General features: G+C 34.6%; 2 protein-coding genes across 2 annotated transcripts; one reads left to right on the plus strand and one right to left on the minus strand.

Moving 5' to 3' along the window:
• Window positions 1–1,317: 1,317 nt before the first annotated feature.
• On the plus strand, window positions 1,318–13,768 carry Dhc62B (Dynein heavy chain at 62B). The gene is made up of 2 exons (XM_089704576.1): window positions 1,318–1,520; window positions 1,909–13,768. The coding sequence occupies exons 1-2, from the start codon at window positions 1,386–1,388 to the stop codon at window positions 13,573–13,575; spliced, it is 11,802 nt and encodes a 3,933-aa protein (XP_089560702.1). The 5' UTR covers window positions 1,318–1,385; the 3' UTR covers window positions 13,576–13,768.
• Window positions 13,769–13,865: 97 nt separating this feature from the next.
• Window positions 13,866–15,304, minus strand: LOC149481567 (uncharacterized). Its single transcript, XM_089705298.1, has 5 exons — window positions 15,256–15,304; window positions 14,857–14,978; window positions 14,572–14,713; window positions 14,089–14,264; window positions 13,866–13,976 (listed from the first exon to the last, which is right to left on the minus strand). The coding sequence occupies exons 1-5, from the start codon at window positions 15,302–15,304 to the stop codon at window positions 13,866–13,868; spliced, it is 600 nt and encodes a 199-aa protein (XP_089561424.1).
• Between the last annotated feature and the right edge of the window lie 57 nt (window positions 15,305–15,361).

A 15,361-nucleotide genomic window follows, 5' to 3' on the forward strand; every position in this document is an offset into this window, starting at 1 on the left:
CTCAGGCGAATGAGCGGCTCATTTGGCCGAGCCGCTCAAGTGGAGACGCCTGAGCATGTTCGGGCCGCGCGTGCTCAGGCGTCTCCACTTGAGCGGCTCGGCCAAATGAGCCGCTCATTCGCCTGAGCATGCTCAAGTGGATATAAGGCTTTAAATGTGTACATTTTACACTTAATTTAATTTTAATTACCTATAAAACGAAACTTTAAAGATTATATAATATTATTATATTAAATGATAATATTATTTATGTAATAAAGCACAATTTGATCAAAACCACGCTCATTGTATATTGTTATTTAATTTTTAAGAACAAGTAACTTTTTAATACTATTTTACTCTTTTTATAAATATATTTTTTTTTATCGCATTGTATGAAAGTGAGATAAGAAAAACATCTAGAATAATATAATAAATAGAAAATAAAACATCTGATTTATTGAGATTGGTTTTTATTTTTGTGTAGTTCATGCCGTGGATTCCAAATTATTCCTTCATGTCGATACAATTCCAAGAATTGTAAAACCTCATTGCTTGTCCACATCGGCGCCTCGGGCCTCCATCGCTATTGGAACATGGTTAAACGTAAATTTCATTGACGCGCAACGATACGTGCAACGATACTGTCTCCGCTGACGCGTAACAACAAACTGAACAAGACACCAACGTGTGAACGCTGTTTGCGGAGCGCGCCAAGATCCTTTGATGTGTGCACAAAAAACCGACAACATTCGGTTGGCCTGCCAATATTGGCGCCAACTAGGCTAATGAAGCCAACATACCGCCAAGTAGCTCTCTACACGTTGGCCCAACCCGTTGGCCCAACACGTTGGCCCAATGTGTACTGCCACCATAAGGTTTATTGTTTGTGCAAATATATTCACGTCATGTGTTAAAAAATTGTTTTATTTGTCCTTCTCATTTAATTACTATTCGAAATTTTTATTGATTTGTCTAACGATTGTGTTGAATTGAGTGGTTTAACTATTTCTTTGTTTTCAAATGTTTGATTTAAGATTTATTTGATGGTGTGTTTATGACTTTAATATGTATAATATATTTTTGAAGATATCAGATTCCAATATAATAATAGAAATGAATAGGCTATGAATAATATTGAATATTTATAAATTTATTTACTTTGCAGTAAATTTACTTCAAAATAAACGATGTTATTATATACACATCGGCGCTATACCACTCTATACATACTTTTAAATACTGGTGTCACTGGTCATATTTACAAAACCAACGTAACTATGACGCGGACGTTACCATGACTACATCTTTTCAGTCTATAATTTGTCAATAACGAAGTGCGCTTTTATAATATTACTTGATTTTTTAATTTTATTATAATGTTCTAGTTTAATATAATTTAAAACATGGATGAAAGTGAATTGAGAAAGTTGCTGACAACTAAAAATGGATGTCGAATTCCGAAGATGTTACCTATACCTGATGTTCATAAAATGGATAAACTACCATTTGAACCATTACCACCTTATAATCGGATTAAGGTAAGTTATAATTGAGAAGAATATTAAATGCATATCCGAAAATTTATTATCTTATTTATTAGCGCAATATATTATTAGGCTAAAAGAGTATCATTTGCGATCTTTCAGTGAATACTTTTAACTACTTTAACTCACCTAAATTGTAATAATCTAAAACGAAATTAACAAAGTTAATTAATTTTAAACTAAATATTAATAATTATGAAACTAAATAAATACCTAATTTCTAAAAAAAGTTTTTGGTGCATAATTCAAATACCTCTACAGATTATTATTTTATTAATTAAAGATCTAACCAAAATAAGATCAATTAAAGTGATGCAAATTAAGTTAAAAATTCCTCTTTTAGCGCGCAGGTATTGACATAGTTAATGTTATTAAATTTCAGGATAAACAGGCAAAGTTTCGTAAAATATTGAAGGAGAAAGCTACAGAGAGGAAAGTCAAAATAGCCCGTCCGATATGTTTACCGCGAGAATTGGACAACTTAGAAATATCCCAAGATAGACATATTGCGGTACTCAGAGAATGTGCTGATAAAATCAAACCACCTCCTATGCTGAAATCGTGGGAGAGAAAGATAATAGGATTGATACCAGCTAAACTTCGTAATGCCTTCCCTGCGTTAACAGAAGAACTCATTGAGGAGAGTAAGGAAGCATGGAATAAGAATTTGCATGACTTAGCTGTAAGGACTGTCATCCGTGACGTTCCCGGAGTCTCTAGGAGAAGATATGTGGAGCCGCCGTTCAAATTCCACGGCGTTACGCCAAATTTCGATAGAATGGTGAAGTTTCGGAAAAAACTTAAAGATGGTTCATTGCTTTTGCATCCGTTCATAAGGCTTGTTCTGGAATCTTCTGAGAAAACATTCCCACCTTATATCATAAACTTGGCAAAATATCGTGCACGAGGCCCGATGGATTTAGAAGAATTCCAAACAAAAATTTTAGAAGAAATCAAACGTGCGGACTATCTAGTGTCTAGTACGTGGTATTCAATTCTTGTTACTTGGCTTAAAAACCCACGATGTTTGAAGGGAATGCGTCCTAAACGTATTCCAGAATTTGTGAAATGTGCAACAAAAATGATTTCTATGCAAATTCAAGAACTCATGCGTCGATCTATCGATGCGATTATAGACTCTTTGAAAGATCCAGATTCCGTCCCAATATTAAACGTAGATTTAAATTTTGATGGCGAATTCTTTTATGAACCGTCTCTCGAAAATTTATATGAGGTTTATCATAATATTGCTAATGCTATTTCTCGTATATCTCAACGACTTATGCCTATTGAACAATATCTCAAAATACCATACAATTACGATGCTCTGCCCGTTCAATACAACGAGTGGCTACATAAAGATGGACATGACAGATTACAGAAAGTATTACTAGACGTGTTCTCACCCCTTGTCAATTACTTAGATAGATTGAGAAAAGAATACAGTATGCTGTACGGGGCTCCTGCTAAATCAGCACTTTTACAATTTATTGAACAAGCTAAAGAATTCGAAGAATCACGTGATAAAATAAAATATTTCCAAGGCATTGATTCCGAAATAACAGCGATTCTTGAAAATGAATATTTCAATTGTGCTATTGTATGTCAGCTTAAAATGGTCGACGGTTTAAAAAGTAAAGCCATGGAATTTATAAACGACATAATTGCCGGTATAGTTAAAACCCACATGGATGAAAACAACAGTATATGTCATGAATTTGAAATAATCGCTGCTAAAGCACTTAAAGAACCCGAAAATGCCGCAGAATTAATTGAACAAGGCGTATATATTTTACATGCTAAAACTGTGTTAGTTGAAGCATTGAAAGAAAGAATTCTCAGGCAAATTGAAATCATATCAAATTTATTAGAAATGACGTCTCTGTCTTCGGACCATGTGGCATCTAATACGAAGACTGTGAATTGGTTGACGGACATTAAACCTATATTTGAGAAAAATGCCGCTGCTTATGAAACATTTAAAGGTGAAATGGAAGACAATTTGCAATCAAAAATTGCATTCTTAAATAAAGAAGTTTTAGAGATGATTCCTTACTTACAACTTTTGGATAACATGGATGACACTAATTATACATTACAATATTTAGAACACTTGCGTAAACTTGTGCATCGATTGGCCGATTGTGATAAATTAGTAGCTTGGATAAATAACGAAGAAAAAACTTTTAAATTTCCCGTTTCGCAATATCCTGATTTAGATGAGCTAAAAGACTTTATACTGCCTTTTCATAGCCTTGTTCATCTTGTACACAGATGGAAACGAAGCTATTATACTTGGATGGATGGTCCTTTCGAATATTTAGACCACGAAAAAATTGAACAAGACCATGATTTTTTCTATAAAGAATTTCTTAAACTGTCTAAAGCATACAGGACCAAAATAAAACAACAAATTTCTGAAGGCGTTGAAAAACGTTTTCAGGGACTTGTCGATGACCCTGATATAAATAATTTACCCGCGCCTATGAAATTATGCGCTCAATGTGTCATTGAAATTAAAGATTGGCGACCAAATGTACAAATGGCACATATTATGTGCAACCCAGCATTAGTGCAGAGACATTGGGACGAGATGTCTGCAATTGCTGGATTTGATTTGACACCAACCGCTGGAACAACATTGCGAAAAATAATTAACTTTAATTTGTGGGATGATATTGATCAATATGAAATCGTAAGCGTAGCCGCTACGAAAGAGTTGGCATTAATAACCAATTTGAATAAAATGATATCAGAATGGACTGATATTTGTTTTAAAACCAGTCCTTATAAAGACACTGGTATATTTATACTATCTGGTCTTGATGATATTCAGAGTGTCTTAGATGATCATATTGTGAAAACTGTCGGCATGCGGGGTTCAGCTTTCGTAAAACCTTTCGAAGCGCAAGTGAGGGCTTGGTATGAAAAAATAATGCGTGTTAATTCAACAATCGACGAATGGGGCAAAGTTCAAAGTCAGTGGCTGTATTTATTGCCAATATTTTCATCAAAAGATATTGTAGCACAAATGCAAGAAGAGGGAGTTATGTTTGTAGAAGTTAATAATATCTACCGACGTTACATGGGTTCCGTGGACAAAGATCCGCATGTTCTCGATGTCGCTGGTGGAGCTGGAGTTTTAGAATCATTTAAAATAGCCTCAGGTCTCCTTGAGAAAATAAATGACGGCGTTAATAATTATCTCGAAAAGAAACGATTATACTTTCCACGTTTCTTCTTCTTATCTAATGATGAAATGTTGGAAATTTTATCAGAAACTAAGAATCCACTCAAGGTACAGCCACATCTCAAAAAATGTTTTGAAGGTATTAATAGATTAGTTTTCGATCCTGAATTTAATATATCAGCTATGATTTCCATGGAAGGCGAACAAATTGAATTTCTCGAAACCATAAGTGTTGCAGCAGCAAGAGGATCCGTTGAAAAGTGGTTACTTCAAGTGGAAGATCAGATGCTTAAAGCTGTGAAATCGGAAACTGAGTTATCTTATTATGATTATCCTAATATGGGCCGTGTAGAATGGATTTTGTCATGGGAAGGAATGGTTGTGTTAGCGATTTCTCAGATTTACTGGGCGGTTGATGTTCATGAATGTCTGAATACACACAAGCTAAGTCAATTACAGGAATTTCATGTCGGCTTAACAAAACAACTAAATGAAACTGTAGCAGTTATAAGAAGAACCGATCTTACAAAACTAAACAGCATAACCGTAAAAGCACTAATTGTAATAGATGTACATGCTAAAGATGTCATATTTGAGTTAATTGGGAAAAATGTTACTGAAGTTACTGATTTTCAATGGCTTGCTCAATTACGTTACTATTGGGAAGAGGAAAGGGTATTTGTAAAAATTATCAATGCGGTGGTAAATTATGCATATGAATACCTAGGTAACTCTGACCGTCTTGTCATAACACCATTAACAGATCGATGCTATAGAACATTAATAGGTGCGTATTATCTACATTTAAATGGTGCTCCTGAAGGACCGGCTGGGACAGGAAAAACTGAGACTACCAAAGATCTCGCAAAGGCTCTTGCAGTACAGTGTGTAGTATTTAATTGCTCGGATGGTCTAGATTATAAAGCCATGGGAAAATTTTTCAAGGGCTTGGCTTCGTGTGGTGCATGGGTTTGTTTTGACGAGTTCAATAGGATTGAAGTTGAAGTATTGTCTGTAATAGCACAGCAAATTTTATGTATTGTACAAGCAGTAAGGCAACACTTAGAAACATTTGAATTTGAAGGAACAACTTTAAATTTGAACCCAGCTTGTTATGTTTGTATTACCATGAATCCCGGTTATGCTGGGCGATCGGAACTACCGGATAACCTAAAAGTATTGTTTCGAACCGTAGCTATGATGGTACCTGATTATGCTATGATTGGTGAAATATCATTATATTCGTTTGGTTTTATAGATGCTCGGAATTTATCCGTAAAAATTGTGACAACTTACAGACTGTGTTCGGAACAACTATCTTCACAAAATCATTATGATTATGGAATGCGTGCTGTAAAGACTGTTTTATCGGCTGCGGGTAATTTAAAAAGAAGCTTCCCAAACGAAAGTGAGAGTATATTATTGTTGAGATCAATTACAGATGTAAATTTGCCCAAATTTTTGTCTTTTGACGTACCTCTATTTGAAGGCATCATATCAGATTTATTTCCAGGTATTACTCTACCCAAACCTGATTATGAAAACTTTTTACAGGCTTGCCATGATGTTTGTGAAATAAACAATTTACAACCAATGGAATGTTTCTTGATAAAAGTTATTCAAACTTATGAAATGATGATAGTAAGACATGGATTTATGCTTGTAGGTGATCCATTTTCGGCTAAATCAATGACACTTAAGGTATTATCAGAAGCGTTAACATTAATGGAAGAACGGAATCAACCTGATGGTTGTGCTTGTACTTATAAAGTTTTGAATCCAAAAGCCGTCACAATGGGTCAGCTATACGGAGCTTTTGATCCAATTTCTTACGAATGGACTGATGGAATTGTAGCAACGATGTTTAGAAACTTTGCTTCAGAGGATACTCCAGTTAGAAAATGGATTGTTTTCGATGGACCAGTAGATGCAGTATGGATTGAAAATATGAACACGGTATTGGATGATAACAAGAAGCTTTGTCTCACGTCCGGTGAGGTTATGGCTATGTCCAATGTTATGTCCATGATTTTTGAAGTAATGGATTTAGCTCAAGCCTCCCCTGCAACTGTTTCTCGGTGTGGTATGATATATATGGAATCTGCATCACTCGGCTTTATGCCTTTTTACAAATCTTGGTTAAATACTTTGAATCCTATATGGCTAGAAGAAAATGAAGAGTTTATTTTTGCAATGTGTGAATGGCTATTTGATCCGTTGGTGTATTATGTCCGGAGACAGTGTTCACAACTTGTGACAGCCGGTGAAGTGAATTTGGTTATAAGCACTCTTCGCCTTATAGAAATGCTAATGGACAGTGCAATAGAAGGAGAAGAAGACACAAAATACACAAGAACATGGATTTCAGCTTCGTTTATGACTGCTTTTGTATGGGGTGTTGGAGGTATATTGAACACCGAGTCACGTGAACGGTTTGATGACTTAGTGAAAGAATATTTTAAAGGAGAGAATGGTATTCCTCCTGAAATAGACAGGCTCGATGTGTCCATCCCAACGGAGGGAATGATAATTGATCATTATTATATGTATAAAAGTAAGGGTTGCTGGAAACCTTGGCCAGATGCCGTTAAAGCAGCTCAAGTTAAAGAGCAAATAAACTTACTACAGACCGTTATTCCGACTTTAGAAACCGAAAAATATATATTTCTTTTAAAATTACATACGAAGTTTTTGAAACCTTTGTTATTAATTGGACCCACTGGTACTGGTAAAAGCTTTTATGTTCAAAATTTTTTGATGAATATGATTGATATGGAAAAATATACCCCTGGATTTATTACTTTTACTACTACTACCTCAGCGAATCAAACTCAAGATTTAGTTATATCGAAATTAGTTAAAAGAAGAAAAAATAATTATGGACCTACGAAGGGCAAACAAGCAATAATATTTATAGACGATATGAATATGCCAGCTAAAGAAGTTTATGGTGCGCAGCCGGCTATAGAATTATTGAGATTATATTTTGATATAAAACATTGGTACGATTTAAAAACTACAGATAATTTATACATTTACGATACAATATTCTACGGGGCTATTGGTCCTGTCGGTGGTAGTAGACAACTTATTTACCCCAGAATGTTAAGACATTATAATATATACTCGATTAACGAATTTTCAAAGGAAAGTATGTCAAAAATTTTTACTTCTCTCTTGCAACTCGGTTGGAGAAGAAATGGGTTTGGACAGGATACTCAACCTGTAATTGTAAATATAATCGCTGCTACCATGGATATATACGACCAAGCAACTGAAGGATTAAGACCAACTCCCGCAAAATCGCATTACATCTTTAATTTGCGAGATTTTTCAAGAGTAATTCAAGGTTGCGCTCTGTTAAGAAAAGAATCCGCTGATAATAAAAAGACATTCACAAGAGTTTGGGTTCATGAAATCATGAGAGTATTTTATGACAGACTTGTCGACGAACCTGACCGTTTATGGTTTTACAATATTTTGAAAAAATCGACTAGAGATTTTATGAAAGATACATTTGAATCTGCTTTGGATACTTATCAAGATGATAATGGTGAAGTGACGCAAGAAAACATTAAGAAAATGATGTTTGGTTGTTACTTGGACACTGATAGTGTTGAAGGTGAACGACGTTACGAGGAAATGCCATCAAAAGAAGTAGTTCTAAATGTTGCTATATCAATGCTTGCAGAGTATAATAGTATGCACAAAGCTAAAATGAATATTGTATTGTTTGACTACGCATTGGAACATTTATCAAAAATTTGTAGACTTCTTTCGATGCCGGCGGGCAATGCCTTGCTTGTTGGTGTTGGTGGCTCTGGTAGGCAATCATTAACAAGATTAGCAAGTACTATTTTGGGGCAACAAACGTTTCAACCGGAAATCACAAAATCTTATAGTGTTAAAGATTGGCATGACGACATTAAATTAGTTTTACGTGAATCCGGTGGTCTAAACAAAGATACCACGTTTTTGTTTACTGAAAGTCAAATTAAGGAAGAAGTTTTTATACAGAATTTAGATAGTTTACTAAATTCTGGTGAAGTACCAAATTTATATGGATTAGACGAAAAACAAGAAATTTTAGAATTAGTACGACTTGCAGCTCAAGGAGGGAATAGAAATTTGGATATAAGCCCATTGCAAATTCTTTCATTCTTCGTAGGCCGATGTAAAGCGAAGCTTCATGTTGTTTTATGCTTCAGCCCAATTGGGAGTTCGTTCCGAACAAGGCTTAGGTTGTATCCTTCATTAGTTAACTGTTGTACAATAGATTGGTATGACAGCTGGCCAGAAGAAGCTTTGGAAATGGTAGCCAATCATTATATGGGTAAAGTCAATGTTCCAGATCCAGTCAAGCAAGCTGCTGTTATTGCATGCAAACAATTCCATGTCGATGCACGAAAAGTTTCAATCGAATTTTTCAATCAGTTCGCCAGAAAAACATACATAACATCTGCATCTTATTTAGATTTGATAAAATCATTTACAACCTTGACTAACCGAAAGCAAAGGGAATTACGTGCAGCTAAGCTAAGATATACTAACGGTTTAGATAAATTAATGCAAGCCGCTGATGCTGTAGCTATAATGCAACGTGATCTAAATGCACTTAAACCTCAACTCATCATTATGGCGGCAAAGTCAACCAAAATGATGGAAGAGATTGCAGTTGAAACAGCTATAGCTGATAAAGCTGCAGCACAGGTTCGAGAAGATCAAAAGGTCGCGAATGTTCAAGCAGCTGCCGCGCAGGAACTTAAAAAAGATTGTGAAGCTGATTTAGCATTAGCATTACCTATTTTAGAAGATGCTATAGCTGCTCTTAACACCTTGAAACCAGCTGATATTACTATAGTAAAATCGATGAAAAACCCGCCGGCGACGGTTAAACTAGTAATGGCAGCAGTTTGTGTGATGAAGCAAATTCCGCCCGATAAAATACCTGACCCAGATAATCCCGGGAAAAAAATCTTTGACTATTGGGGCCCTAGTAAAAGAATATTAGGTGATATGAGTTTCTTAGATTCACTTAGAAATTTTGATAAGGATAACATACCTGTTGCTGTCATGCAAAAAATAAGAAAAGAGTATCTGTCAAATAAAGATTTCAAACCACACATTATTGCAAAAGCATCTACTGCCGCTGAAGGGCTTTGTAAGTGGATAATCGCTATGGACATGTATGATGCCGTTGCTAAAGTAGTTGCACCAAAAAAAGCAAAGTTGGAAGCAGCAGAAAGAGAATTTGCGGAAACTATGGCAATTTTAGAAGAAAAAAAAGCCACAGTAGCCCGATTGGAAGCAAAATTAGCTGAACTAAACGAGGCATTAGAGGAAGCTAATATAAAGAAAAAAGCTTTGGAAGATGAGGTACAATTATGTATTGACAAACTTTATCGAGCTGAAAAACTAATAGGTGGTTTGGGTGGAGAAAGAGTTCGTTGGACTGCTGCCGCTGAAAATCTTCAAATGCTTTATGATAATTTAGCTGGGGATATTTTAGTCTCGTGCGGCATAATTGCCTACTTATCTCCTTATACGTTACCTATTCGTACAGCAGTTACAGAAAAATGGCGCGATCTCGTTATTCATTTAAAAATGCCTCATTCAGAAACTTTCGTATTTAAAGACATTTTAGGAACAGATATAAAAATTCAAAATTGGTACATTGCCGGCCTACCCAGAGATTCATTCTCTACTGATAATGCTATAATACAAGATAATTCAATGAGGTGGTCTTTACTCATAGATCCCCAAGGCCAGGCTAACAAATGGATTAAAACAATGGAAAAATCAAATGATTTACAAATAATGAAATTTACAGATGGAAACTACATGAAAGTTATTGAGACGTGTCTAGAATATGGTAAACCCGCGCTTATAGACTGTATTCTGGAAGACGTAGAGGCACCGTTAGATCCTGTTTTGCTTAAAAATACTTATACTCAAGCTGGAAAAGAGTTTATTGCATTGGGTGATAACGTGATAGAATATCATCCAAATTTTAGACTATACATGACCACAAAACTTAGGAATCCTCATTATTTGCCAGAAATATTTAACAAAGTCACTCTTATTAATTTTGCTTTGACCAAGGACGGTTTAGAAGATCAACTTCTCGGTATTGTTGTTGCTAAAGAGAGACCAGACTTACAAGAAAAACGCGAAAAATTAATAGTGCAAGGAGCAGCTAATCGTGCTGCTCTAAAACAGGTTGAGGATGACATTCTAAGAACTCTACAAGAATCTAAAGGCGATATTTTAGAGGACGAATCTGCTATTGAAGTTTTAGATTCATCTAAATTACTGGCTATTGATATTATGAAAAAGCAAGAAGCTAGTTTAGAAACAGAAGAGATCATTGAAAAGTTTCGATTAGGATACAGGCCGATAGCGTCACATTCAGCCGTACTTTATTATTGCGTAACAGAATTACCAAATGTAGATCCTATGTACCAATATTCTCTAACGTGGTTTATAAACTTGTATATTATATCTATTGAAAATGCTAATAAATCTAAAGATTTAGAGAAGAGATTGAAGTTTTTGAGGGAAACATTTACTTACAATCTTTATAGTAATGTATGCCGGTCTCTTTTCGATAAAGATAAATTAATGTTTTCATTTATCATGTGTTCTAAAATGATGTTATCTACTGGTGAAATGGATCATGAAGAATATTTATTCCTTATAACGGGTGGTATTGCTGTTGAGAATCCACACAAAAAGCCATTTGATTGGTTACCAGATAAAAGTTGGGATGAAATTTGTAGAATAGACGACTTACGTGCTTATAAAGGATTTAAAAGTCATTTTCTCAATTCAACATCAAAGTGGAAAGAAGTTTATGATGCCCTCGAACCCCACAATAAGCCATTGCCCGGTAACTGGGATGAAAATCTGACAAACTTTCAAAAACTATTGGTCATAAGGGTCTTAAGACCTGATAAGTTAAAAATTGCTATGACAGATTTTGTAGAAAAACAATTGGGAACTAAGTATATTACCCCACCGCCATTTGATATAGCAAAATCTTTTGGTGACTCTAATTGCCTAGCACCTTTAATATTTATTTTATCACCTGGGTCTGACCCAATGGGTGCTCTCATGAAATATTGTGAAAGAATGGGTTACTCCCACAGATTTAATTCTATATCATTGGGACAAGGACAAGGACCTATTGCAAGAGCAATGATTGAAAGGGCACAACTAGAAGGCGGGTGGGTGTGTTTACAAAATTGCCATTTAGCAGTTTCTTGGTTACCTGTGTTGGAAAAAATTGTTGAAGGTTTCGATTTGACAAATACTGATCTAAGCTTTAGATTATGGTTGACTAGCTATCCTTCAGATAGATTTCCTCAGTCTGTTTTACAAGTCGGAGTTAAGATGACCAATGAACCACCTACAGGTTTGCAACATAATTTAAATCGATCTTATCTATCTGAACCATTAAAAGAACCTGAATTTTACGAAGGCTGCCCTGGAAAAGATAAAGCGTTTAGTAAATTATTATACGGAATAAGCTTTTTTCATGCAGTGGTTCAGGAAAGAAAAAAGTTTGGCCCTTTGGGATGGAACATTCAATATGGCTTTAATGATTCTGATTTTCATATATCTGTCATGCAATTGCAAATGTTTTTGAACCAATATGAAGAGATCCAATATGTTGCAATAAAATATCTAACCGGAGAATGTAATTATGGTGGTAGAGTAACAGACGATTGGGATAGGCGACTGATAGTTACAATTTTAGATAATTATGTAAATACCGGGGTAGTTAATGATCCAAACTACTCATTTTGTGACGTGGGGCCCCAATATGGTCTACCTCGTAGATGTGAATATCAAGACTATCTTAAACACATAGAATCTGTCCCCGTTAACCCGCCTCCGGAAGTATTTGGCTTACATATGAATGCTGGAATAACGCGTGATTATACTATTTCTATGGAACTCGCAGCTGCTTTAGTCTTAGTGGAAGGTACCGGTAGTGGTGGTGAAGGTGGTAACACGGAAGTTATTTTAATGCAAATGGCTACTGAAATCGTGTCCAAATTACCCGAACCGTTCGATATCGAAACTTCACAGAAGAAGTATCCAGTTGATTACAATGAATCTATGAACACGGTACTAATACAAGAAATGGAAAGATTTAATAAACTATTGAGAGAAGTTAAAGTGTCTTTACTTGATTTACAAAAAGCTGTTAAAGGATTTATTGTAATGTCACCTGCACTTGATTTACAAGCAAATGCTATGCTTCTAGGAAGAATACCAAATAACTGGGCAAAAGTTTCTTATCCTAGTTTGAAACCTTTACCAAGTTACATTGCGGATTTTATAGAGCGTCTTGCAATGTTAGAAGATTGGTATCAAAACGGAAAACCACCAACTTTCTGGTTATCTGGTTTCTTTTTCACTCAAGCTTTTCTCACAGGTTCTGTTCAGAATTACGCGCGAGCTAAGAAAATTCCAATTGATTTGCTTATATTTGATTTTGAAGTAAGGAGAGTTGATTATGAAACTACGCCACCGGAATCTGGAGTTTACGTACAAGGTCTGTTCATGGACGGTGGACGTTGGGATCGTGATAAGCATGTTATTGGGGAACAATTACCTAAGATATTAAACGATCATATGCCCGCTGTGTGGCTCTTCCCCAAGTTAAAAACAGAATTTGTGGAAGGTACAAGATACAGATGTCCCCTTTATAAAACGTTAGAAAGAAAAGGTGTTCTTGCAACCACTGGTCATTCGTCTAACTTCGTTTTGGCTTTCTATTTACCATCAGACATGCCTTCAGCCCATTGGATAAAACGAAGTGTTGCCTTGCTACTTCAATTAGATAATTAAACTAATATAGAATGAGTTTTGAATAATCAATCAATTTATTTTCTTCGTCTTTTTTATATTTTTAGCTACGTTTTATGTTTAATTGTACCAAGTCTCTCTGCGTGTACACAACTTCATTTATGACTCAAAAAGTATTACAATTTATTATTATCTCAACTCTCAAGTAGTTAGTTATTATTTATTAGATTTTATACTTATGCATGTTAATGGTTGTATTTAAATAAAACCGTAAAGTATATATAATAGTTATTTATTTTCATAACATTTCTCTAATAGAATTAAAGACATTGTTAATTTTGAATTTCATTTGTATTTTCCTTTTTCTTCGTGAGTTCGCGCCTTATATCTTCGGTTTCGATAAGTTTTTTTCTTAATTTTAACATTATCGCTTTGTTTCTCTTCTGAAAATTTTAAACATTTGTTATTACTTCGAAGGTATAGGTAGGTAGCAGATTCCTAACTAGGTTTTATAACAGAAAATATAGTCCAGATGTGTTTTTTTTTAATAATTACCGTCAAAACACTACACTCCCGCTCAATAGCTTCACATTCCTGTTCAATAGCCTCTGCTTCCTTCGCTTGCTGTTCATTCCTTTCTAGAATTTTCGTTAATTTTACTTTCTCTATCTCTTCTTCCTCGGCTTCTTTTTGTTTTAGTTGTATGTTTTGCTGATCTACTAAATCGCGTTCTACAAAGTTAAGTAGGTATATTATTAATGTCAGTACCTTTATTTAAATAAATAAATAATGTCAGTACCTATTATATTATTCTGATCTGATGTTTAGTTTAGTATAAATATATTCAAGTTTGGATTTGGATTATCTACAATTATTTTTTTCAAGGTGCACTGGAAGTTTTAATTTATCTATACTAATACTAATATTATAAAGCTGAAGAGTTTGTTTGTTTGTTTGAACGCGCTAATCTCAGGAAATACTGGTCCGATTTGAAAAATTCTTTCGATGTTAGATAGCCCCTGAAAAAATAAAACCCACCTTTTTTATACAGTTCATCATACTCGTTTTTATAAACTTTCAAATTTGATTCAAGTACATTTATTTTGGATTCCTCAGATGCTCTACAAACATCTATCATTATTATTTGAGATTTCATTTGTGATATCTGAGAGGTGAGTTCCTATTAAGAAGAGAATTGTAAGATTATAAAAATAGATAAGGTGGTAAGGTTTGTATAACAAATAATTTCATCTCCGATGAAGTTCGAGATTGGCGCTCGCGGAGCTAATAACAAAGTTTATTTTTTGCAAATGCACGTATTACATTAATTTGTTGCATGAAAGACTCATTTTCTTCTTTTATAAGCGATATTTCTTCAGTAAAACTGCTTTCTTGACTTCGGAGTGAATGTAAAATTCGTTCCTTCTTTAATTTTTGTTTTGCGGCTGAAATAATTTAAATATATCTTAATCTTAATACTATTATAAAGGCGAAAGTTTGTAAGTATGGATGTATGGATGTTTGTTACTCTTTCACGTAAAAACTACTGAACCGATTACAATGAAATTTAGCACACATATAGAGGGTAACTTGGATTAACACATAGGATAGGTTTTATCCCGGAAATCCCACGGGAACAGGAACTATGCGGGTTTTCCTTTGAAAACTAGTTTATCATAATCATTTAATTGATACACTGTTTTTGTCAAAATTTTAGTAAACCTGAATTTAGTTTAAATTTCAAATCCGTTAATTTATCTGGAATAGCCATTATTATGCGAATAATTTATGAAATGTTTTCTTGAACGCCCAATTTATTTAGTGCAGA

Source organism: Colias philodice, chromosome 16, assembly GCF_061535455.1.
Source record: "Colias philodice isolate Cphi_HAF_F1 chromosome 16, ilColPhil1 Martin Lab GWU primary, whole genome shotgun sequence".
NCBI classification, from domain to species: Eukaryota; Metazoa; Arthropoda; class Insecta; order Lepidoptera; family Pieridae; genus Colias; species Colias philodice.

Bases quoted from the DNA above. Each gene is read 5' to 3' on its own strand.
- Dhc62B (XM_089704576.1), top strand. From the start codon at position 1,386: ATGGATGAAAGTGAATTGAGAAAGTTGCTGACAACTAAAAATGGATGT. The intron at 1,521-1,908 runs GTAAGTTATAAT...ATTAAATTTCAG, and splicing joins CACCTTATAATCGGATTAAG to GATAAACAGGCAAAGTTTCG.
- LOC149481567 (XM_089705298.1), bottom strand. From the start codon at position 15,304: ATGGCTATTCCAGATAAATTAACGGATTTGAAATTTAAACTAAATTCA. The intron at 14,979-15,255 runs GTTTACTAAAAT...AAATTATTTCAG, and splicing joins GAAATTTAAACTAAATTCAG to CCGCAAAACAAAAATTAAAG. The intron at 14,714-14,856 runs GTAATACGTGCA...TCTTCTTAATAG, and splicing joins CTTTCATGCAACAAATTAAT to GAACTCACCTCTCAGATATC.